A 27298-nucleotide genomic window follows, 5' to 3' on the forward strand; every position below is an offset into this window, starting at 1 on the left:
TTACTCTCTGCTTCCCTCTGTTGCCCGAGCAACAAAACAACTTTAATAAAAGGATATGCCTTGAAAATATCCGTTTACCACACACACACAGGCCCGGCCCTAACCAATATGGCGCCCTAGGCAAGATTTTAGGTGGCACCCCCCCCCCCCCACATCGGCAGTGAAGTGTATATACTCACAAGAAACCGAATAGCTTTGTCTTTGACCTTTTTTTTACTTAAAGAAAGCAAATTAACAATCAGAATAGTTAACAAGATAAAAAAAATATGAATAAATAAATGAATGCAAAAATAAAAAATGAATATATGAAATACAATATTTTTTACATACATATTGCTTAATTAACATTAATGATGTGCACTTTAACAACTAGGCTTACAACTATACCTAATATATAAAGGGGTGGAAAAGTGACTATTACCTGCAGGGCAAACATTAGCTAACCAGAAGGCAATAACAATGTAAACAAAAAACACCTGCTTAAAAGATCTAATACAAATGTCCCTGAGGTATGTAAGGTGGGAGTACTGTAATTACCTAATGTTACATTATTATTTTCCATAACAATTTAGCCCCCTCCACAATATTAACCCGACGTTAAAACAGAACCAGCTATTTATTGATTAGCAATTGCCGAATCATGTAACATTAGCTTAATGCTAAAAAGCCAGGTTACTATCACCTTCTGTAACAGACAAATAATTTCATGTAGGCTAACGTTACCTACCTGCTACCTCTGTCTTTTCTCGTTTCTCCTCCTCTTCTTTTCTCTTTTTTCTTCCCTGGGCACCTGACAGTTTTGGCCGTTTTGACATCTTGTGTTGATTTTTTGATGTGGTGACGTCCAAAAAGAGTCATGATACGGGAAGGGAGGGGGCGCACCGTGCGGGGGGGTGGGGGGCGCAATGTTGTCCATCCATCCATCCATTTTCTACCGCTTATTCCCTTTGGGGTCGCGGGGGGCGCTGGAGCCTATCTCAGCTACAATCGGGCGGAAGGCGGGGTACACCCTAGACAAGTCGCCACCTCATCGCAGGGCCAACACAGATAGACAGACAACATTCACACTCACATCCACACACTAGGGCCAATTTAGTGTTGTAAATAATATTTCTATTATATAGGCTTTACTTTGCATTTTAATTAACGTGGGATTATTTTTTGTATTTAGAAATAATAGTACCAACTTTGTTGGCAGAAAGAAACAACCCCTTTTGTGTGAGTGGGTGTGTGTGAGTGTGAATAGGTGAGGGAGGGTTTTTTTTTTTTCTGGGTTGATGCACTAGTTGAAAGTGTATCGTGTGTTTTTTTCTATGTTGATTTAATAAAAAAATAATAAAAAAATAAAAAAAAAATAATAATAATAATAGTACCAACTTTTTTTTTTTTTTCTCCAACATTTGTGGCACTGGCGTGGCGCCCCCTGATGGACGGCGCCCTTAGCATTTGCCTATACGGCCTATGCCACGGGCCGGCCCTGCACACACACACACAATTATGTGTGTGTGTGTATATATATATATATATACATACATACACTTGTAAAAAACAATGTCTTGAGTTTCAAATAATTTCTACAACTCTTATTTTTTGTGATAGAGTGATTGGAGCACATACTTGTTTGTCACATAAAACATTCATGAAGTTTGGTTCTTTTATGAATTTATTATGGGTCTACTGAAAATGTGACCAAATCTGTTGGGTCAAAAGTATACATACAGCAATGTTAATATTTGGTTACATGTCCCTTGGCAAGTTTCACTGCAATAAGGCGCTTTTGGTAGGCATCCACAAGCTTCTGGTTGAATTTTTGACCACTCCTCTTGACAAAATTGGTGCAGTTCAGCTAAATTTGTTGATTTTCTGACATGGCTTTGTTTCTTCAGCATTGTCCACAGGTTCTCAATGGGGTTTAAGTCAGGACTTTGGGAAGGCCATTCTAAAATCTTAATTCTAGCCTGATTTAACCATTCCTTTACCACTTTTGACATGCGTTTGGGGTCATTGTCCTGTTGGAACACCCAACTGTGCCCAAGACCCAACCTCCGGGCTGATGATTTTAGGTTGTCCTGAAGAATTTGGAGGTAATACACCTTTTTAATTGTCCCATTTACTCTCCGTAAAGCACTAGTTCTATTGGCAGCAAAACAGGCCCAGAGCATAATACTACCACCACCATGCTTGACTATAGGAATGGTGTTCCTGGGATTAAAGGCCTCACCTTTTCTCCTCCAAACAGATATCTAGATAGATAGATATATAGACAGATAGATAGATAGTACTTTATTGATTCCTTCAGGAGAGTTCCCTCAGGAAAATTAAAATTGCTGGGTATTGTGGCCAAAGAGCTCAATTTTAGTTTAATCTGACCACAGAACTTTCCTCCAGAAAGTCATATATTTGTCCATGTGATCAGCAGCAAACTTAAACGAGCCTTAAGGTGTCACTTCTGGAGAAAGGGCTTCCTTCTTGCATGGTAGCCTCTCAGTCCATGGCAATGCAAAACATGCTTGACAGTGGACACTGACACCTGTGTTCCAGCAGCTTCCAATTCATTGCAGACCTGCTTTTTGGTGGTTCTCGGTTGACTCTTGATCATCCTGACCAATTTTCTCTCAGCAGCAGGTGATAGCTTGCGTTTACTTCTTGATCGTGGCAGTGACAAAACTGTGCCATGCACTTTATACTTACGAACAATTGTCTGCACAGTTGCTCTTGGGACCTTAAGCTGCTTTGAAATTGCTCCAAGTGACTTTCCTGACTTGTTCAAGTCAATGATTAATTTTTTCAGATCTGTGCTGAGTGCCTTTGACTTTCCCATTGTCTAATGACTGCATCACATGAGCCCTATTTAAATGGCCTCAGAGAAGTCAACAAGTGTCGTCAATCATAATCACTCACATGAAGTTAAGAGGCCATGCCATGAAGTTAATTTGATTTGATTGTAACTTTTCTACGTTTGTACATCACCAACAATGATAATGGATGTTGCTGTATGTATACTTTTGACCCAGCAGATTTGGTCATATGTACAGTAGACCCATAATAAATTAATGAAAGAACCAAACTTCATGAATGTTTTTGTGACAAACAAGTGTGTGCTCCAATCACTCTATCACAAAAAAATAAGACTGATTGGAAACTCAAGACAGCCATGACATTATGTCCTTAACAAGTGTATGTAAACTTTTGACCACGACTGTGTATGTATATATATATATATATATATATATATATATATATATATATATATATATATATATATATATATATATATGTGTGTGTGTATACATATATATATATGTGTGTGTATACATATATACAAATAAATATATACGCAAATAAAAACAGAATACAATGATTTGCAAATCCTTTTCAACCTATATTCAATTGAATAGACTGCAAAGACAAGATACGTAACGTTCAAACTGCAAAACCTTGTTTTATTTTGCAAATATTAGCTCATTTGGAAATTGATACCTGCAACATGTTTCAAAAAATGCTCATCAAACACTTATTTGGAACATCTCATAGGTGAACAGGCTAATTGGGGAACAGGTGGGTGCCATGATTGGGTATAAAAGCAGCTTCTATGAAATGCTCAGTCATTCACAAACAAGGATGGGGCGAGGGTCACCACTTTGTGAACAAATGCGTGAGCAAATTGTCGAGCAATTTAAGAACAACATTTTTCAACGAGCTATTGCAAGGAATTTAGGGATTTCACCATCTACGGTCCGTAATATCATCAAAAGGTTCAGAGAATCTGGAGAAATCACTGCACATAAGCGATGATACTACGGACCTTCGATCCCTCAGGCCTGCGACATAAGTGTGTAAAGGATATCACCACATAGGCTCAGAAACACTTCAGAAAACCACTGTCAGTAACTACAGTTTGTCGCTACATCTGAAAGTGCGAAAGCCATTTATCAACAACACCCAGAAACGCCGCCGGCTTCGCTGGGCCTGAGCTCATCTAAGGCTATGTTTATACTAAGCCGCATAACCCCTTAAACAAATAATTATTTAGCCTAAACCCCATTTCAGCCACACTAAACCAGCTTTTAAGGTTACCCTACTTGGACAAATTTTTACACGGGTAAGTGCGCCGTGTATTTCTTGAATCTCCAGCTCTTAGCTTTGTATGGACTCATTGATCGTTTACAAACTGAGTTCGGAGAGGAAGTGACTCCAGAAAGACCGCGTCCCACACCGGAAGTGACGTCAGAAAGAACGCGCCACAGCCAGCTTCATAATAAAGCGGTTTCATAACTCGGAGCTAACCACTGGAAATATGAAGGCGAGTCATCCAGACATGCCCGTGTTTCTCATTCTTCTACATGTACAGACGCTTGTGGAAATCACACATGTGAAGTGAAGTGAAGTGAATTATATTTATATAGCGCTTTTTCTCTAGTGACTCAAAGCGCTTTACATAGTGAAACCCAATATCTAAGTTACATTTAAACCAGTGTGGGTGGCACTGGGAGCAGGTGGGTAAAGTGTCTTGCCCAAGGACACAACGGCAGTGACGAGGATGGCGGAAGCTGGGATCGAACCTGGAACCCTCAAGTTGCTGGCACGGCCACTCTATCAACCGAGCTACACCGCCCCACACATGATACCTTAAGAGAAAGCAATTGCAGCTATTTGGGATACAACACTTCTCAGACGGCAAGAGAACTTTCGAATGTCCAGCTCATCTGCGATTCTACTTACCGAAAAACTTTGTCCATTTGTCGAAGAAGAGTCAACGAGAATGCGGGCTACCGTGGATGTGATAAAAAAGGTAGCGTGTGCTTTGTATTACCTGGCTGTTCAGGGAAGACTAACTACGGAAAACGGCGAATGCTTTTGGACTGGCAAAGCAGACTGTATCAGTTATTGTCCGCCATGTATGTCGCGGACTCAACGTCTAGGTCCAGAGTATATAAAGTCACCAAAAAGGAATGGACAATGAAGGTAAAGGCAAAAGAGTGAGGAGTGTCCTGACCAGATATCTAGATCCCTAGTTTGATTGATGTAAAATGCTCTTTATCACATTGTGTACTTTCGTGTCCAATAAAGTTTTGATTAATTTATGATGGCTCAGGTGTGATTCAAACAATAGGGCCCCACAGCACACTAGATTTCAGTTAATTGAAATACCACAACACTGGATATTGTTCAGATAAGTTACATTTACAGTTTTTTCCATTTGCTTACACACAATTTTACTAACTGTGTGTCTTTTTTCAAAAGATATATAAACTTTTCCAAACACCACATTAAATGTTCTTAATTCCTAGGTTATTTGCAATATGACACACTTCGGTCAAAACATATGCCCATTCATCAAAATAAAGCAAGCATTTGTAAAAAATGCAGTTTTGTTTTCATCTCATTCACACAGACTTCAAATGATAAGACACTATTGGAGTGAGTTACCCAGAACAGTGATAAATACAAAATACATTTGTAAAAAAAACTTATTTTGCTATAAGAAATCACATGTTTGGTGCATTTTTCCCGACCTTTTTATCATATGTGATGAATGATTACTGTAACTTTACAAAATATATTGGCAAATCCATAGCAATCGTCATTGTTTACTTTGAAGTGGGCCTATGCGTAAGGACCTAAAGAGAAAGTAAAAATATCCCGTAGTCTTTTCAAGAACTGATGCTGCAAACTGAAAATATTTATTTTTACTGCAGTCAGGTAAAGTAACATATCACAGTAGTCAACAATGACATGCAGTACAAATTAAAATCTGAGACAAATAAAAAGATTTGAAAAAAAATCTGGAGATACCGGTACATAAAAATGACAGCATAGAGTATAGGCTACATGTGCAGACTTAGGCAACAGCAACTCTATGAAAGAACATACTCAAAAGCCTCAGTTACTGATTCTAATCATCACCTGCCCGTCTAGCTGGATCAGGCCATAGTATCTCATCCACATCACATGTGCAAGATGGGAAAGTGTGTGTAAAGCATTGTGTGTAGCAAAAACTGTGAAGCAGAGTCTATGCCTAATATTAAGCAAATCTGCACAGTGATTTTGCTTACTGTGTGTACACTTTGTTAACTGTGTGAAAATTAAACATTTAGTGTGTAAGCAATTGGAAAAAACTGTAAGAACTTGCACACAAAGCAACACTAGAGGTGACTATAACGTGCGCATTTTCCGCGCATGCGTATTAGGTCGCGTTGCTCCGGCTGACTTGGGGGGGTCTTAAACGACCATTGTGTGTGTGGACAAGGATAAGGTTAGGTGGGATTTACCCTGGATAACCTTAGCCAGCTTAGTGTAAACGGGGCCTTGGATGGACTGATGCAAAGTGTAAAAGTGATTTGTGGTCTGACAAGTCCACATTTCAAATTGTTTTTGGAAACTGTTGACGTCGTGTCCTCCGGAACAAAGAGGAAAATAACCATCCGGATTGTTCTAGGCGCAAAGTTCAAAAGCCAGCATCTGTGATGGTATGGGGGTGTATTAGTGCCCAAGGCATGGGTAACTTACACATCTGTGAAGGCACCATTAATGCTGAAAGGTACATACAGGTTTTGGAGCAACATATGTTGCCATCCAAGCAACGTTACTATGGAGGCCCCTGCTTATTTCAGCAAGACAATCCCAAGTCACATGTTACAACAGCGTGTTTTCATAGTAAAAGAGTGTGGGTACTAGACTGGCCTGGCTGTAGTGCAGACCTGTCTCCCATGAAAAATGTGTGGTGCAGTATGAAGCCTAAAATACCACAACGGAGACCCCGGACTGTTGAACAACTTAAGCTGTACATCAAGCAAGAATGGGAAAAAATTCCACCTGAAAAGCTTCAAAAATTGGTCTCAGTTCCCAAACATTTACTGAGTTTGTTAAAAGGAAAGGCCATGTAACACAGTGGTAAAAATGCCCCTGTGCCAACTTTTTTGCAATGTGTTGCTGCCATTAAATTCTAAGTTAATGATTATTTGCAAAAAAAACTAAGTTCCTCAGTTCCAACATTAAATATCTTGTCTTTGCAGTCTATTCAATTGAAGTTATAAAGGATTTGCAAATCATTGTATTCTGTTTTTTATTTACGAAATACACAACGTGCCAACTTCACTGGTTTTGGGTGTTTATATATATATCCATCCATCCATCCATTTTCTACCGCTTATTCCCTTTTGGGGTCGCGGGGGGCGCTGGAGCCTATCTCAGCTACAATCGGGCGGAAGGCGGGGTACACCCTGGACAAGTCGCCACCTCATCGCAGGGCCAACACAGATAGACAGACAACATTCACACTCACATCCACACACTAGGGCCAATTTTAGTGTTGCCAATCAACTTATCCCCAGGTGCATGTCTTTGGAAGTGGGAGGAAGCCAGAGTACCCGGAGGGAACCCACGCAGTCACGGGGAGAACATGCAAACTCCACGCAGAAAGATCCCGAGCCCGGGATTGAACCCAAGACTACTCAGGACCTTCGTATTGTGAGGCAGATGCACTAACCCCTCTGCCACCGTGAAGCCCTATATATATATATATATATATATATATATATATATATATATATATATATATATATATATATATATATATATATATATATATATATATATATATATATATATATATATATATGTATGTGTGGGAAAAAATCACAAGACTATTTCATCTCTACAGGCCTGTTTCATGAGGGGGGTTCCCTCTATCATCAGGAGATGATAGAGGGAACCCCCCTCATGAAACAGGCCTGTAGAGATGAAATAGTCTTGTGATTTTTTCCCACACATACATATATTACGCTCTACTACGGTATCGAGCACTATTTTTTGGATAACCTTATTAAGACATATATATATATATATATATATATATATATATATATATATATATATATTGCAAGCAGAAACAGAGTAGACACAGAAGAGGGAGAATGGACGTATTTAGGCTTTAAAGACCGAGGTGTATCGGACACCTTGGCCTACTTTGTTGGGTCTGCTCCTGTCTCTGGCCTTGCTCCCTAGTATATATTTATTTATATTTCATCCTTACTACTTACAGTACTGCCATATATATATATATACATATATATATATATATATATATATATTACTTATGGTACTTCAACATATCAAATACTAATACATACTTCATCCTTACTATACTTGTGTATACTAAGAATAAATATTTCATACCGCTTACTTCAAAATGTCAAGAAAATATGCGTACTTCAACATAAAACATACTAAGAATATATACTTCATACTTACTTCAATGTCAAATACCAAGTACTGTATCCTTATGTCAACATATCAAATACTATATAAAATATACACTAACTCATCCTTATACTTACTTCAATATGTCAAATAATAAGACTATATACTTCATCCTTACTACTTCAACATGTCAAATACAAGTAGGATATAGCCTTATATGACACACACAATGATGCAACAACACACACCTGGTGTGTATGAGGAGAAAGGAAAGGTGATACGATGGTATCAACAACATCAAGGTATGTTTGAGTATGTTAATATAACATGAATGTTTGAGTATGAAAATTGAGAGTTAATAATGTTTGATATGTGAATATTGAAAGTTATAAATGATGCATGTTAGAGTTTGCGCACAGCAGCAAAAAGCGCTGCATCATCCAGAGGATGCGCGTGGGGTGGGGGTGGGGGGGTTGTGCTGAGTCAACATGTCATTTTGCGCATAGTCACATCGTCATGTAAGCATCATAGTACTCAACACTACTATACTACACTATATCAAGTATAAAATACAAAGGTGTGTGTTTACCTGTGCTGGTCCGCGGGTCCTCTCCCCGTGGCTGCACCCCCACCTTCACTGACTGTCCACAGCTTTTACCGGAACTGACGACAACTACTTCCTGACACTGCGACGCGGGTTTTCGTCCTCTGTTGGACTTTGACATTTTATTTTTTCATTTTTCTAATTCTTCTTGTTTTAATCTTTTTTTTAAAATAATATATATATATATCCATCCATTTTCTACCGCTTGTCCCTCTATATATATCTGTAAAAAAAAGGATGGATTATATAAAAAAAAATATATATATATATATATATATATATATATATATATATATATATATACTGTATTGATTTTCGTTTTCCTTTTTATAATTCTACTTGCCTTTTTAATGTTAATTTTCTCTTTTTTCTTCCTTTCCCCCTGCACTGCAAGCGCACGTGACCAAGAGATGACGTCGACACACGAAACGTTCCAGCAGGTATACACGTTTATCTTCATTATATAAACATATTTATAGGTGTATACACGATGAAAAGTGCATTTCAAGTCTGTACCTACAACCTTTGTTTCATTAAAATTACTGCCTATGTTTTGTTTTGTTCACACAGTACCTTCTGCTTTTATTCAATGTACCTACTACCTTTGTTTCATTAAAAGTGTACCTTTGTTTAATTGAAAAGGACCTTCCAACTTTTAAATTCAATTTAACTTAGCTTCTTCATGTGTGTTTTATTTAAAGAATATCCAATACCTTTGTTTCATTTAAAGTATCTACAACCCTGCATTATTGAAAGTACCTTCCACCATACTACCTTAATGTTTTATAGAAAGTGTACCCACAACATTCACGTTTTTATTGAACATACCTACTACCTCATGGTACTGAGGTAGTACCTACGACATTTAGGTTTTATTGAAAGGCACCTACTACTTTTGTTATATTTAAAGTATACCTACTAACCTAATGTTTTATTAAAAGTTTACCTACAACTGTTGTTTAATTGAAAGTACCTACTACCTTTGTTTAATTAAAAGTACCTACATTTGTTTTGATTAAAAGTACCTACTACCTTTGTTTTATTATAAGTAGGCTGACCATATTCTGAAATCCCAAAAAGAGGACACATACAGGTAAAAGCCAGTAAATTAGAATATTTTGAAAAACTTGATTTATTTCAGTAATTGCATTCAAAAGGTGTAACTTGTACATTATATTTATTCATTGCACACAGACTGATGCATTCAAATGTTTATTTCATTTAATTTTGATGATTTGAAGTGGCAACAAATGAAAATCCAAAATTCCGTGTGTCACAAAATTAGAATATTACTTAAGGCTAATACAAAAAAGGGATTTTTAGAAATGTTGGCCAACTGAAAAGTATGAAAATGAAAAATATGACCATGTACAATACTCAATACTTGGTTGGAGCTCCTTTTGCCTCAATTACTGCGTTAATGCGGCGTGGCATGGAGTCGATGAGTTTCTGGCACTGCTCAGGTGTTATGAGAGCCCAGGTTGCTCTGATAGTGGCCTTCAACTCTTCTGCGTTTTTGGGTCTGGCATTCTGCATCTTCCTTTTCACAATACCCCACAGATTTTCTATGGGGCTAAGGTCAGGGGAGTTGGCGGGCCAATTTAGAACAGAAATACCATGGTCCGTAAACCAGGCACGGGTAGATTTTGCGCTGTGTGCAGGCGCCAAGTCCTGTTGGAACTTGAAATCTCCATCTCCATAGAGCAGGTCAGCAGCAGGAAGCATGAAGTGCTCTAAAACTTGCTGGTAGACGGCTGCGTTGACCCTGGATCTCAGGAAACAGAGTGGACCGACACCAGCAGATGACATGGCACCCCAAACCATCACCCAACCATGCAAATTTTGCATTTCCTTTGGAAATCGAGGTCCCAGAGTCTGGACGAAGACAGGAGAGGCACAGGATCCACGTTGCCTGAAGTCTAGTGTAAAGTTTCCACCATCAGTGATGGTTTGGGGTGCCATGTCATCTGCTGGTGTCGGTCCAGTCTGTTTCCTGAGATCCAGGGTCAACGCAGCCGTCTACCAGCAAGTTTTAGAGCACTTCATGCTTCCTGCTGCTGACCTGCTCTATGGAGATGGAGATTTCAAGTTCCAACAGGACTTGGCGCCTGCACACAGCGCAAAATCTACCCGTGCCTGGTTTACGGACCATGGTATTTCTGTTCTAAATTGGCCCGCCAACTCCCCTGACCTTAGCCCCATAGAAAATCTGTGGGGTATTGTGAAAAGGAAGATGCAGAATGCCAGACCCAAAAACGCAGAAGAGTTGAAGGCCACTATCAGAGCAACCTGGGCTCTCATAACACCTGAGCAGTGCCAGAAACTCATCGACTCCATGCCACGCCGCATTAACGCAGTAATTGAGGCAAAAGGAGCTCCAACCAAGTATTGAGTATTGTACATGCTCATATTTTTCATTTTCATACTTTTCAGTTGGCCAACATTTCTAAAAATCCCTTTTTTGTATTAGCCTTAAGTAATATTCTAATTTTGTGACACACGGATTTTTGGATTTTCATTTGTTGCCACTTCAAATCATCAAAATTAAATGAAATAAACATTTGAATGCATCAGTCTGTGTGCAATGAATAAATATAATGTACAAGTTACACCTTTTGAATGCAATTACGGTACTGAAATAAATCAAGTTTTTCAAAATATTCTAATTTACTGGCTTTTACCTGTATATGCATGCCAAGGTGGGCAGCACGCCAAGGCCGGGACTAGGTGAAAATTTGCCAATGATACTCGAACTTGCTCTATAAATAATATATTTATTTAAATAAAGCATTTTTTCTCCTCTGTTGACAGCAGTGTTGGCGCTAGGAATTTTCAAAATGGGGTCCCGGGGACTCCATCAAGTCATAAAAATGGGGTCGCACAGTACATTTTTGGGGTTCCCCTTTTTTGTAAACGTTTTGAAAAAAATTTATAAATGTATGCATTATCCTGTTATATCTCACATTCTATATTGTGTTTTGGAAAAATGTCATAAATGTTACTTAATTCATAAAAAATAAAATAAAAAAATAAAACAAATTTGTATACATATGTAAATGTATTCAGTTATAAACATTCATTCACTTTCTTCTTTCCTTCATGGATCTATACTTTACCACTGCTGGTAGTTTTTTTTCTATGTTTTTATTTAATAAGTTGTAGGTGTATTTATTTCAGTATAAAAGTGTAAAAAGTGTTTTGCTTGGGTCATGAAATGATGATAATGGTGTGCCAGGGCATACATACATTTTATATTTAACACTTAAATCTCTGGAGTCTACATCAACTTCAGATCTATCCCATCCATTTTCTACCGCTTATTCCCTTCGGGGTCGCCCTCATTTCAAAATGTTTTAATTCTATTTAATGTTGTTTTTTTGTTTGTTTGTTTTCCGCTCTTTTTTGTCAAACAAAACTATGTTTTTAATGGCAAACACACTAAATATGCAAAATCTTCCACCCAAAATATTTGTCAAAGTGGTATATTTGATGTGAAGTAATCGGAACCTTGGATAGGTCAATAATTCATAATAACATTGATTTTGATTCAATATTACGTTTTGAGCAATGACAGTTTGAAAAAAAAAAAAAAACAGCTTTGTTTTATTAGTCAACATTGCAACTTTTTCTAATTTACATTTCACCTTTAAGCTTTTTTATTTCACTTTTGTTATGTTTTTGTTTATTTTAATAGTATTTTTAGAATGTGCCGTGGGCCTTTAAAACATTAGCTGTCGGCCGCAAATGGCCTCCGGGGCACACTTTTGACACCCCTGCTATAGATAATAAAACATTTAATCTGATAAATCTATCGATAAAAAGCAGAGCCTGGCGACGCATGCGCGTTTTTCATAACTCTCTCGCTCTCTCTGTCTCTGCCCCTCCCTCACGAATGTTGCTGCGTGCGCACATCTTCACAATTTGTTTTGTTTTCAACCCCTTCTTAACCCTGAACGTACATTGAAAATACACGCAACCCTAACTCAAAATACCAGACATTTGAGGCATTTAAGAAACTTGGAACAGCCGGCACAGACCAGACAGCCCCGCAAAAGAGGACATGTCCGGGGAAAAGAGGAGGTATGGTCAGTCTAATTATAAGTATACTTACTACCTTTGTTTTATTGGAAAGTACCTACTACCTTCAGGTTTTGTTTAAAGTATACCTACTAGCTTTATGTTTACTTGAAAGTAGACCTACTACCTTTGTTTTTAATAAAAGTAGCTACTTCCTTTGTGTTTTTGTTGAAAATACCTACCGGTACTAACTTTGTTTCATTGAAAGTACTACCTCACAGGGTTTTTTTTAAAGTAGTTGCAATTCAAACAGTAAAAATTGAATCCTACTGGTTGTAAAATACACCACAGACACGTAGAAAATGAAAGTGGCAGCTAAAATACTTTATTTACAATACTTTGGTCACTTTAAACAGTGAGCTTGTGGAAAACTAAGACAATTCAAAGCAATATTTGTGTAAGCATGAAAAACAACAACAACTGCCTTGCTGAAATGTTTTGCAGTACTGTAATCCATCCAAGTACTTTTTAAATAAGCCCCACTGAATAAAAATGTTGCAAATAGTTTAAAAGTAAAAAAACCAGACGACTTATCAAGTCATGACTAAAGTGAGGGATTTTAACAAAGTTTTCTACAAAGTCGTAAGAAGTTTAGGTTTAAGAATCACGTTTGAAAACCAAAGCAAAAGTAATTGTAGCATTTTGTTGTACTACTTTTACTATTGCATACATAGTACACACTTTCGGATGACATTTGTCTCTTGGCTAATGTTTAAAAATGTTCAGCGTGGCCCAAAAAAGACTATGTTCATATAAAAGAAACAACGTTCTCATCAAATGATACCCTTTAGGATGGCAGTGAATATTAAAGCTGTATTGGTGTATTAAAGAGGCTAGAACAATATGCTAAACTATCTGAACAAGACATCTTAGCTTTGTGTATGTCTAACATCATTTCATTTATTATTTTTTTTTTTTTTAACAATATGCTGAGGGCCAATAGAAAACCAGCATTGGGCTGGGTTGCACTGGGAGGGAGGATATTTACATGACAAGAGCCCTCAGCTGTCAATCATGTCTGACAGTTCCTGCAGGAGATCGTCCTCCCCAATGCCGGGGTCCATGTCTCCTTCCAGATGATCGTCCGTGAATTCATTGATGAGGTCCTCAAACTCATCCACAGCCGACGTTGAATTGCGCGATGCGGCCACGCTCTGTCGACGAGACTTACTTTGAGGCGCAGCCTTCGGCACGGAGCTGCATGACGTCAGATGCTTGTTAGAACTTCAAAAGCAGGTGAATACAATTGCTAGTACTGATTATTAGTTATTAGTACCTGTGGGCGGGAGGAGTCCGTGTAGTAGCAGCAAGACTGTCTTTTGCAGCAGGAATGTTCTGCTGATCCTCACTGGAGCTGCAGCTGGACTCCAACAAGGTGCTGAGAATACACGACATCGGAGACGACAGCTCAACTTCTTCGCTGGAGTTTGACGACACCTATGATGCAAAAATAAACACATGATCAAACACACAAACAGTTATTAATAGAGCTGCTGTGCGTTACAAATCATTCACATTCTCCGCCGCCCTCCCCCGCCCCACGAAGAAAACATTTTTGCGCCCCCTCACCGTCGCTCTCCACCATGACTGTAAATAGTATCATTTGTCTATAAATTTGTTATAAGTACACCTCTGCATAATATTGTATCATTATTAACATTAAAGGAAACAAAAAAAGAAAATAAATATACTGATAGGTCAACTTACGACAAATAGCTTTATGAAAATGTTTTTCATCTAGACTTTTAGTTATTTTAAGAATTACAGTACATCAATTTGCCTGAAATGCAAAAAAATTGTAATCTTATCTAAAATAGGAAACATTTTTGACCGGCTTGAACCATTTGATACTGATTTTTTTAATTTTTATAAACCCAATAAATAATTCATTCATATTTATTAGCAACATTAACTCAGGAGTGAAATATACAAAACACTTAAACCTAAAAAACTAATAATTAATAAAACAATCTGTTCTGATTTTAAGAGACTCATGCGTTTCACAGTGTACAGCTTTGAAGCATGATACCCCCCCCTCCTTCCCAGGGTCTTTCAATTTAGAGTCTTCAATTAAAATTTGAAAATAAATGCCATATTGAAAGTACTGTAATACTTCTAATTGTACACTGCAACCACTAACCATATCCATGGCATAAGAATCACGTATAGCAGCTGGGGTTACATCCATGTGACATTACTGACACATACTGACCAATCAGTGTACTACATATCACAATCTAGCGCTTTAAAAACAAAAAATGCCAAGCCAAAAGTACATCTACACTGAAATCTTTTAATTTTTTTTTTTTAAACAACTAAAATAAATACACACTGTAAGAAAACCCACTATTTTGTATCTTATGTGTTTCTTATGCTTCACTGAGAGCGTGCTCTAATGGGCATTGTGGCATCATATTCTTTTCAGTGGTCCTTGGATGCACTACAAAAACACCTCTGTGTCATATTCCTCTGAGGATAGAACAATCATCCTGTGCTAAGAGAGCACAGCTTGTAGGTTCAGTGTGCACAATACAAGACCATAATTGCTCAGACAGTTATGTGTTTATACAAGTCTAGATTAGGGGTATATTGTTTCTTAGTGGGGGAAAATAGTATTGTCTCTTGTATTTATGTTAACATTTCAGCTAGCGCCAGTCAGTGAGTTTATCAGTGCAGTGAACCAATTTTGGTTTTTAGATATTTTTTAATCTAAAACGGTAACACCAATTGTCGGGAGTTTTACCGCGGTTATCATTAATACGTTAATCGTCACATCCATATACATGTTTAAAATGTAACAGATATGATTTGACTATGAAAAGCCGTAGAAAGGTTGTGACAGTATTAGCACAAAGTGAAAAAAACAGGGTTCAATGTAATTACTTGGGCCAAATAATTTTGTCATGTGAACTGTAGTAGTTCAAACTCAACAAGAAAAAGAGAAACTGGCCTGCAAACTTACAGGCTGCTGCGGTGGTTGGTCCAGAAGTATAGATGCACTGTTAAGAGGTTTAACTGCAGCGACAGCAGAGCGCTCCGCTGCCTTCCTTTTCTTGCCTGCTTGCACATGCAGTAAAGGCTGCATGACAGATGGCTTCACATTCAGTTTAGGCCTCACTGCAAAACAAGTAACATTTTGTTGATGCACAATGAACCTTGTCAAAGCAAGTAGAGCAAGTCCTAAAGTACCTTTAGTGTTTGTGTTGCGTGTTTTATCAGGTCCTGAACTCCGCAGTCTATCTGGAATCGGTAAACCTGAGGTGTTTTCTTGCTTGTTGTTGGAGCTGCTGTGACTTGGTGAGTGAGGGTCTTCCTGAAGGGGTGTGGTACTCTGCCTCGCAGGAACTGATCTCGCAGCCGTGTTTTTTCTGGATTTGACTGTTTTCAACTTTTCAACACGGACGTTCTGAATGGGTGGGACGTTGTCAGCTTCCAAAGTGGACATATGTGGTGGCGAATGACTGACTTTGGTCACAATCTTCCTTTTGAGTGGACACACTAACGGTTTGGGTGCAGGCTCTGTCTCACAGGCAGCGTTGGCCTGCTGGCAGCTGGAAACCAGCTTAGCCATTTCCTGCTTGCGGAGATGTTTTTCTCGCATGATCTCCTCAAAGGTTTTCACCTTGACATCTTTTTTGGAGAGGGTCTACAAAGTCACAGGCAAATTCAAACCGGCACAATTAAAAGAGATGAAAGAGAGCAAAGGATGAACATACATTCACAGCTCTTACCTCTGCAGCAGCTCTTAATGTTGTCTTATTCACTTCAACACTGTTGTCTGTCGTGTCTTCACCTGCAGAGAAGCATTCACGTTAATTTTACTATTATAACATATGACACGTTCAGGTTTATTATAACTAGTAAACATGACACATCAATGTTCATTATTATTAATATCAATTCATCCATCCATTTTCTTGTTGGAGCCTATCCCAGGTGATTTGGGGCGAGAGGCGTGACACACCCTTGACTGGTTGCCAGCTAATCACTGAGCAAAGATAGACAATCAATCGTTCATACTCACATTCATACCCAATGACAATTTAGTCTTCAATTAACCCAATACTTCTCAAAATGTGGGGCGGAGTGCTCCTGAGTAAACGTTGATGATCATTTGAATTTATTATTATTTATTGAGTTTATTTAATTGTATTTTTCCAATATCAAATGGTTCAAGCCTGTTCAAAAAAAAGGGGTGAGGGTAAAATATTTTCTTCTTCCTGGGAGTGTAACATAAAATAATTGAGAAGCATTGAATTAACCTAGCAGTGGGGGATGGGGGGGATTATTAAGTCAGCCATGAACACAAGTTATCCCACTTAAAATGATGACAGAGGGTTGTTTTTTACCACAGGCACACTTCAACTGAGAGACATAATGTGAACAAAATTCCAAGGAATCAGATTGTAGGATTTTTAAGAATGTATTTGCAAATAATGGTGGAAAATAATAATTTAGTCAATAAAAGTTCAACTCAATATTTTGTAATATAACCTTTGTTGGCAGTGACAGATGTCAAACCTTGTTTTCTGTAGGCCTTCACCAGGTTTGGCCCATTCTTCCATGCAGATCTCTAGAGGAGTGATGTTTTGGGGCTACACAGATTTTCAACTCCCTCGACAGATTTTCTACTGGGTTGAGGTCTGGGAACTGGCTTGGCCACTACAGGACGTTGAAATACTTTCTTACGGAACCACTCCTTTGTTGCCCATGCAGTGTGTTTGGGATCATTGTCATGCTGGAAGACCCAGCTAAGTTTCATCTTCAATACACTTGCCGATAGGTTTTTCCTCAAAATCTCACAAAACGTGGTCCCATTCATTTATCGCTTAACACGAATCAGTCGTCCTGTCCTCTCTACAGAAAAAAGCCCCAAAGCATTTCAACCCCCATGCTTCACAGTGTGGTTGGTGTACCTGGGATGAAACTCACCATTCTTCTTTCTCCAAACACAACAAGTTGGGTTTTTACCAAATTTTTAAATTTTGGTCTCATCTGACCACATGACAATCTCCCAATCCTCCTCCGGATCCTTCACATGGTCACAGGCAAACTCTATACAGGCCTGAACATGTGCTGGCTTAAGCAGGGGAACACCCGTCTTGCACTGCAGAGTTTGATTCCCTGTCAATGTTGTGTGTTACTGATGGTACCTTTGTTACTTGGTCCCAGCTCTCTGCTGGTCATTCACTAGGTCCCCCTGTGTAATTCTGGGATTTTTGCTCACCGTTCTCGAGCCCCAGATCGAGGGAGATTATCAATGACCTTCTATGTCTTACATTTTCTAATAACTGCTCCCACAGTTGATTTATTCACACCAAGCTGCTTGCCTATGGTAATTTCACTCTTCCAAGCCTTGTGCAGATCTACAATTTAGTTCCTGGTGCCTTTTAACAGCTCTTAAGTCTTGGCCATGGTGGGGTTTGGAGTCTGACTATTTGAGGCTGTGGTCAAGTATCTATTATGAAGAAAAGTTCAAATGGGTGCCATTAATACAGGTAACAAGTGGAGGACAGAAGAGCTTCTCAGAGAAATAGTTACAGGTCTCTGATAGCCAGAAATATTGCTTGTTTGTAGGAGACCAAGTACTTATTTTCCACCATGATTTGCAAATAAACTCTTTACAAATCCGACAATGTGATTGAGTTCCCAGATTTCTTACACATTCTGTCTCTCACAGTAAAAGTGTTCCAATGATGAAAATAACAGATCTCTGAGAACTGGCTTAATCGATGGCTGACTAAATACCCCCCCCACTGTATATATAATATATGAATTACCGTATATATTTTTTTTACAAATATATATAACAAATATAATATATTTATTATACATTAATACTTATTCATTATATATATAATTACGGTATGTATATATAATATAGAAATATGAAATATACATTATGAAATAATTGTCATTAGTACAATAACAATATATATTGATTATACATTAATTATATAATGACTGTTCAAAATTATACTGTGTTATTAGGAATTGTAGTTGTAGTGCATCTATTGAAAAGAAGATCTTACTCTGAGAAGCCAGTTTGTTTTTTGGCAGCAAAGTCAGCTTCTTCTCTTCCTCCAGATTCGAACTCTTAACTCGATGGTCTTGAATTTGGGCTGCCTTCTCCCTGCGCAGCTCCTCCAAGGTCTTCACTCTAACTTCCCATGTTTTTGTGGCAGCAGATATGGGTTCCGCTACTTCCGACACTCTGTCGCCCCCAGCTGTTTGCTTTAAGTGCTGCTGATCTGCTTTTCTTTTCTTGGGGTGGAGGGTGTCACAAACGTTTTTGCTGTTGTCGACAGTAATGACTCTTTTTACAGCCTTGGAGGATTGTGTGGGGACTGTCTTGGTTTTAATCCCTTCTGCATTTACAGGAGGACAGTTGTTCTGCCTCTGAGACTTTGATGCCTTTTCCAGTCTTATTTCTTCCAGAGTTTTAATACGAATCTGCTGAGTTGTGCTCTTTGATTCCGCGCTGCCCTCATCTGCTGAGAAAGAAGCATTAATACAAAAAATGAACAGTACAAACAATATAGAAGCAAAGACAACAATGTAATGTGCATTGTTTGTATATATTTTTTGTTTAAACAAACATGTTAGCATTTTTACCTGTTTGACTGACTGCAATGGGTCCAGAAGGTAATGTGAGTCTCTCCTTTATCGACCTCATAGCTGATGAGAAACATAAGTAAATTCACATTTCAAACAGAAATTAGGCCTCATTTATAACAAACACCAGTGGGAACAATACACACCCGTTTATAAGCTTGGTTTGATTAAAAAATGCTTACTTTTCGGAGAGGGTATTTGTGCCTCTTCTTCATTGACAAATCGACCCAAACGCTCTGCTAGACTGTTTTTCAGTGGAACAACCTCTCCACCTTGACACGGAACAAGTCATTAGATTCTGCACTAGCACAATGACCACTTTTCCATGTTGTCAATATTTACAGGTACTGGGGATTTGTTTCCCAAGTCTGTCAGCTATGTTGCCTCTTCGTCTGAAGCCTTCTTCAAAAAGCAGCTTTGCTGAGAACATAAATCAACGGTGAGTTTCATTTGACAATTTAGCAATAGAAACTCCACATGATCCAAGTAATTTTCTTCCTTTTAACAGTGTCATGCATTTCCTATGTGAATGGCCATTCATTGAGCTGTGTCCATTCTAGCAGATTATAAAACACATTGTATTTTACATAATATATTTGTTTTCTCCAAGAATACATTTTTGGATTAAAAACGTGAAACAACTATAATTGATATGAGTATTATTTTTGGTACTGTTGCTTATACTAATTTTTGGTTTTCCTTTTTTAAGTATTGTATTTGTAGGTCTTCTCAATTGCTTTGTAAATTTCTATCGTAAGTATTATGAAACTGGGATTATAGCTGTGAGTTGCTCTAATTTCTTTAATTATATTGATTAACAATATATTTTAGGCCCATACGTATAAGTCATGTGTCAGCAGCCAAGAAGAGCTTTTGTAACCAACAACCTGTTTCGAAAAGGCTTTAATATAATTTATATAGCAAATAATATACTATAAAGTAAAAATGACACCACCTAGTGCCAGCTGGTTGCAATATTTGCATTTGAAGAACTTGTAAGAATATGATTGTGCTTAAGTTTACCGTCATTAGATGTGTTAAAGGTGGCCCGAAAAGCTTGGATATTTTCCTTCTCGCCGTTGACAGCACTCTGAAGGGGAGGTATTGTTCGATTCATGCTGGCTTTAAGGGCCCTTCTCAGTCGTATCTCCTCCAGGGTGCTCACTCCAAAGTTGTGCAATTCATCTATTAAAAAAAACAAAACAAAAAACACGTAATGCTACAATTACAGTCATTCCAAAAGGGGGACTTACAGTCACCACTCACCAGACTTGGGCCGCTTCCTTGGGGATGGGACACCGTCTCCCTCTTCTGAGAATTGGTCTGGAAACATCAGTAGTCAGGACACATGAAAAAGTTACATAAACAGTATTTCCTCTCTTACAATGGCCTAGCTGAAGCACACTGCACTGAAACACGGTCCAAGTCAAACAAAGTTTACCATCTTCATCCTCGTCATCATCGGCTGGATTAATCACCACTGGGGGATGGGTAGGGCTGGGAACTGGTTCTTGGCTTTCTGTTTTCATGACTCCTCTCAACTGGAGATTAGCTGCAGTGGGAAGAGGAGTGGCTGGTAGGGGCGGCGGCTCTTCATGCGGTTGTTCCTCAATCTCACTGTGACCTGGGATCATTTGACTCAGTATTAGTGACTTTCAGAGATGCAGTGCAAAGATAAAAAATGTGTGTATCCACTCACTTATGTCAGGTGGAATGACTACGCCAACAACATAGCGCGGCTTTTCATGGAAGAAAGCGCAGTGAGGTTTCTGGCAGCCGGCAGGATGTTTCTCCCAATAACACGGTATTTCCTTACGCTTTTTCTGTTTGGATGAAAGACATTTGGAACATGTAATAATATACATACCGTATTTTCCGCACTATAAGGCGCACCTAAAAACCACAAATTTTCTCAAAAGCTAACAGTGCGCCTTATAACCCGGTGCGCTTTATTACGATTAATTTTCATAAAGTTTCGATCTCGCAACTTCGGTAAACAGCCGCCATCTTTTTTCCCGGTAGAACAGGAAGCGCTTCTTCTTCTACGCAAGCAACCGCCAAGGAAAGCACCCGCCCCCATAGAACAGGAAGCGCTTCACCCGCCCCCATAGAACAGGAAGCGCTTCACCCGCCCCCGGAAGAAGAAGAAAAAACGCGCGGATATCACCGTACGTTTCATTTCCTGTTTACATCTGTAAAGACCACAAAATGGCTCCTACTAAACGATCCGGTTCATAAAAAGACGCAATCTCTCCATCCGCACACGGATTACTACCGTATTTCACAGCAACTGAACCGCACTGTGGAACGGGAGCACGTACGGTGAATATTCGCTCCACAGGGAATGAGAAGTCATCCTTCACTGTGGTTCTAGCTTGCCATGCTAACTTCCACTCATGGTGATATTCAAAAGGAAGACCTTGCCAAAAGAGACCTTTCCAGCCGGCGTCATCATAAAAGCTAACTCGAAGGGATGGATGGATGAAGAAAAGATGAGCGAGTGGTTAAGGGAAGTTTACGCGAAGAGGCCGGGTGGCTTTTTTCACACAGCTCCGAAGGCGAACACACCTTCACTAAGACGGGCAGACAGCCTCGGACGACATACGCCAACATTTGCCAGTGGATCGTAAATGCTTGGGCAGATATTTCGGTCACAACTGTGGTCCGAGCTTTCCGGAAGGCAGGATTCACAGAACAACAGCGACACTGACTCCCGATGACTTCTACGAGACGGAACCGGCCATTTTGGATACCACGCTTGCGCAACTTTTCAATTCGGACACCGAAGACGAAGAATTCGAAGGATTTACGAATGAAGAATAACTTCAGAAGGTGAGCGCTATGTTTATTTTGTGTGTTGTGACATTAACGTTCGAGCAACATTATGTTACTATTGCTCTACACCATTTTGAATTTTACTATGTTTGTGATTGCACATTTGCGTACATTTTGGGACAGAGTTGTTAGAACGCTGGTTTTCAATATATTATTAAAGTTTGACTGAACTATCTGACTGTTTTTTTGACATTCACTTTAGCGCAGCGTTTTTTTGACATTCACTTTAGCGCAGCGTAGGCGCGGCTTATAGTCCGGGGCGGCTTATTGGTGGACAAAATTATGAAATATGTAATTCATAGAAGGTGCGGCTAATAATCCGGTGCGCCTTATAGTGCGGAAAATACGGTACTTGTCTTCAACAGTCTACTTGCAGAAAGTTCACATTTAGTGAACTTTTTTCCCAGTTACCTAACCAAAAGGTATGTTTTAATAATCCACAAACAAACACTGAGTTTTGTGTCATGGCACTAAATGAAAATTAGTCGATAGATGTTTGATCTACGTCCAATTAAAGGGGAACTGCTCTTTTTTTGGAATTTTGCCCATCGTTCACAATCATTATGAAAGACATGACAACAGGTGTATTAAAAAAAAAAAATTCATTCTAACTCATAAACAAATGTAAATAAAAGTCAGTTTACAGCAGAGCCAATGGGAAGTCCTCTAATCCACCCATAAAACCACTAACAAAATAATCCATTTACATTTCGTGACTTGAACATTAACCACGTATTAGTGATATTGTTATTATAAGCGCTAAGGCAGACAAACTATTTTTAGCGGCGCTGTGATCAAGAGCTGTGTGCCAATGTTGATGTGATCGATGGATGAGCTGGTTCCTCGTTTCCTTGCTCGTCAAACTTTATTCTAGATCATAAACCATGCCACTCACCTGAATAGTAGAAGAAGGAGGATGTATTCCGACAAATTGGTACACTTTGACAGCTAATTTAGACTCGGCAATGGCGTTAACGACACAAAATGACGCTTGGTTCCACCCCACCTTTCTTTGCAAGGATTATTTGTCATTCTTCATCTAAACGTAAATATATATAAAAACATCCCAGAATGACAGCAGAACTTGTACAGTAAGTGATGTTTTATTATGTTTGTTGGCTCTCATTGTCTTCAGTGAGTAGTAATCAGTAATAAAAAAAACGAACGTTGGGATGCATTTCTTAAATGAATACGCTGCACATGCTTAAAATTGATCAAATATGGAAATATTAAATGTTATTATAAATGTGCCTGTTACTACATACCTACATCATGTATATAAAACCTTAATGGGGGTGTTTGGATGTTTTAAAGGGTTTTTTAGGCAGAACAGAGCAGCTCCCATAGGCTCCATTGTAAACAGACTTTTGATCGCATTTATTTACTACTTAGAATGCACTTAAAAAAAATGCATCTGTTGTCATGTCTTTCATAATGATTGTGAACGATAGGCAAAATTCCAAAAAAAGTGCAGTTGCCCTTTACTAACGTGATACCAGATGTGAGTGTGCAAAGCTTACAGGAGTTACGTTTATGTTTGAAGCTGCTTCTTACTGTGATTTCCATATGGCGAAACTTGCAGACGTTTCGGAAGCAACGTCCCTCCTGCCAAAGATTGCAGACGGTTTCGTTGCCCATCGCTGCATCACAGTGCCTGAAAGGGCAGTCATCTCCCTGCAGGGCAATATTTAAATATCAGAATTCCACAAAAGGTTGTTTTGTACGTAATTAATGACTTTGACATCACCACATTTTGTATAAAATGTTATTTTTATATATCTTACAATGAAATTGACTTGAAAATAGCCAAATTGTTATTTAACTGCTCATTACAGAGCCATCACAACAACAAATCTGTGACTGCTGATGAACAATTCCGTTATCTGTCAATATGGTTTCTAGCAGTGTTTGTTTTGTTTGTTTATTTAACGGTGGGTTGGCCCGCAAGGTGGGCAATACAGCCTAAGAATTTTATCGGGATATATATATATTACAGCCTCCTGCGATAACGATATATCACAATATATTATTTGGTATATTTAAATGATAATATAAACATTTCAAAACAGATTGCGAAGAGTCCTAATTTGGCTGTTGACGTATGCAGTAACATCTCTCGGCGTCGCGGGGGTGCTGGAGCATATCCCAGCTACACTCGGGCGGAACACAGATAGACCCACAACATTCACACTCACATTCACACACTAGGGACATATTGCTTCAATTCCGGTAGTATTTATTTCTCAAACCTTTATTAATCTACTCGTTAATTTACTGTTAACAGCTGGGTTATTTTATGTTACAACATGGTTCTACCTACATGTTATATGTACATATATGTTAAAATGTAATAAGCACGTATTCTTCTGTTTGGATAATCTATATTAATTTTGGTCGATTCTACAAATGTGTCTATCTATCCAATACCAAGTAGTTAGTTACAGGGGCAGCACTGATCATATCATTGTTGATACTGATACTTACAACTTTCAAGATCATTGAATGATTCCATTTTGGATCCCAATTATAAGACAAAAACACACGATGGTAGTCTAACACTATCAATTACCTATTTTTATTATTTCCTACTATTGGCTCTGATTTAAATCCTTTACTTTCCCCCCTAAAATCCTCCTATGTTCAGGGACTTGTTTCCTGAGTGTGTAACAAGAAAATGACAAAATATTTGTTGATAGTAAAAAAAAATCGGCCCAACCACTGTGGTATCAACCTGATACTATACTACTTGGTATCGTTACTGTCGATATTTGTATCAATTTACTCACCAGTGTTTACATTCAAGAGCTGATTTATTATTGCGTTAACTTTGACAGACCTAGTTTTTACATTATTTTCTGTGAACTTTTAGAATCTGCACTGCACCCACATACTTTCCCTGTTTTGGGATAAATAAAAGTCAATCTCTTCCTATTGTTTAATATCACTGTGCTAAAAATGTGCAGTAACCTCTCAAGGGTTGAATAAGTTCAATCACATACATTACTTACTTTGGTGCAGGTAGAATAGTAAAAGAAATAGCAGTCATCTCCATGGTTAGTCATAGTGAGGCTGGTGTGGGTCTTGATTGGTGTCTATTAGGTTAAGAATTTTGGATTCCTGGTTGTCTTTCTGGCCAACAGGACACCCTGCAATCAAGAGGTATGTTCGTTGTACAGCATGGGTCACATTTAAAGCTAATGTCAAGACTTAGAAAGACATTACAGGAAATGTAAAGTTATTTGTCTTGCTTTGCTCTGCTATAAATTACCTGAGGTGGCAATAGGTGTACACTTTCTTCCTCTTTGGCAGGTTGATGATGGGGTATCCTTGTTTCAGTATGAAGTCCTGGAGGAACACTTGATCCATGAGATAAGAGGAAAATGGGAAGGTGGGTCGCCCAGAGCCCTTATCTCTGTCAGACTGCTTAACATTACTGATGGTGTGTTCAAGTCCTTTTCCTTCATCTATTTATCTTTAATTAAAAAGGGGAGTTGCAGCTTGGGGGGGAAAAAAAGACTAAAACTCAGGTTTCAAAAAGGGCGCAAGTGTAGACTGGTGGGTGGAAAAAACAAATCTTCTTGGGCCAGCTTGAATTTTTGACACTTGGAAACATTTGATTGGCGATAGAGGGAACATGGGTATTTACAGCTGTTGACACCCAAAGCTGACAGGAAAAACATGTCTTCTGCTCATGTATTCTCAAAGACAGGTACGCTATCCGTATCCAGGGATCCCAGCAAAGGGCCAGAGGATGGATTTAAACCTACAAAAATCAATAAAAAAAACACTCCCCATGGGACTGAAAGAGGTCGTTATTGCACAAATTGATTAAAGTAGATATATTGTACACCATGATGAAAATGTAATTCCTGTTATAAATCCCCACCTCACCTAGTATTGTAGTATCTAGGCACAATTACACATTTAATTGAAGTACCTCAAAATATAGCTACAAAAGTACAGTTTTAAAAATAATTTAGCGTCAACCTTGTAGGACATGAAAATCAATCAAAATAAAGTGGACACATTTAAAAACTAATCTAAACATGCAAAACAATTCACCTTCAATGTCGGTGAGCAGTTTGAATCGACTAAGCGATGACTAAAATAGCATTAATATCCAAAAGGCAAGCTACTGAAACACATTAACAACAATTGTAGAAAGGGTAATTCTTACCTACTTGATGGGTTATTTCCAGACGCAGACTTTAATGGCGACGTGTATGTTGCAACAAAAAACTAAACAAAAAACACATAAGCGAATCTTGGCGCGGTTTAAAAGCCACCATTATTAGTCGAAAGACAAATAAAAGGTAACCAAGATGAGCTAATCAAAATGTATTTTTAAACCCTGGTTTGGTAACCACTATATGACCAACATAATGCACAATATACAGTTTAAAAGGTTAGGAGAGGTGTAAAATATCGGAAACAGAGGCCTACGTTACGTACACGATTTCTTACCACCTTGACTTTTTATATGTTGTACATTTACGAAAACAACGGCACCCAAATGCAGATTTACAGTACAAACCACCAAACATAAAAGAAAGAAAATAGCGTGAATTACCAGTTTCCAGTTAGAAAAAGGGTTTCTGGGTTAAGAGTGACCACAGTTGTTACCGCCGCGATCGGTCTCAGTCAAAATGGCGGCTGTGGTGTTTTGCTGGTTAAAAAAAAACAAAAAAAACAACTTTATTTAACAGTTTTACCGGAAGACCCGATGAGTGCATGCATCTCGATCTAGAAATTTGAAATACATACTGTATTCATGAATAAAATTTGTTTTGTTTTGTATGTAATGTTTTATATGACAATGTTGTTGAAATAAAGATGACAAAAAAGAAAACCTTAGTAAGAGTGAGGGTGTGCACGCATGCACGGATATTAGTTAACAGAAAATATCCTAGAATCGACGTCTAAAAACGGACACTAATGTATATAGCTGAAACAATTAAATACACC

The 27298-nt window shown here is 38.4% G+C and overlaps 2 protein-coding genes across 7 annotated transcripts in view; both read right to left on the reverse strand.

Annotated features, from left to right (window-relative positions):
- nfasca (neurofascin homolog (chicken) a) overlaps positions 1-8959 on the reverse strand; it is a 197372-nt gene extending 188413 nt beyond the window's left edge. The window contains exon 1 of the mRNA XM_061932188.1: positions 8792-8959. The gene's annotated coding sequence lies outside the window, so the exon portion shown is untranslated. The remainder of the gene's footprint in view (positions 1-8791) is intronic.
- Positions 8960-13186: 4227 nt separating this feature from the next.
- On the reverse strand, positions 13187-27008 carry zc3h11a (zinc finger CCCH-type containing 11A). 6 transcript variants are annotated; one of them, XM_061932837.2, is made up of 18 exons: positions 26904-27008; positions 26515-26572; positions 25602-25678; positions 25342-25479; positions 23888-24007; positions 21198-21321; positions 20940-21122; positions 20765-20821; positions 20522-20683; positions 19841-19918; positions 19681-19770; positions 19499-19561; positions 18916-19377; positions 16615-16676; positions 16073-16529; positions 15846-16000; positions 14160-14320; positions 13187-14080 (listed from the first exon to the last, which is right to left on the reverse strand). In XM_061932837.2, the coding sequence occupies exons 4-18, from the start codon at positions 25393-25395 to the stop codon at positions 13885-13887; spliced, it is 2424 nt and encodes an 807-aa protein (XP_061788821.1). In that variant the 5' UTR covers positions 25396-25479; positions 25602-25678; positions 26515-26572; positions 26904-27008; the 3' UTR covers positions 13187-13884. The 6 variants fall into 6 exon arrangements, with proteins under 6 accessions (XP_061788821.1, XP_061788818.1, XP_061788819.1 ...); XM_061932834.1 differs by having other exon boundaries at positions 26511-26572; positions 26904-27007; XM_061932835.2 differs by having other exon boundaries at positions 25602-25689; positions 26511-26572; positions 26904-27000.
- Positions 27009-27298: the final 290 nt, after the last annotated feature.

The sequence above is a fragment of the Nerophis lumbriciformis genome, linkage group LG38, assembly GCF_033978685.3.
Source record: "Nerophis lumbriciformis linkage group LG38, RoL_Nlum_v2.1, whole genome shotgun sequence".
Classification (NCBI taxonomy): domain Eukaryota; kingdom Metazoa; phylum Chordata; class Actinopteri; order Syngnathiformes; family Syngnathidae; genus Nerophis; species Nerophis lumbriciformis.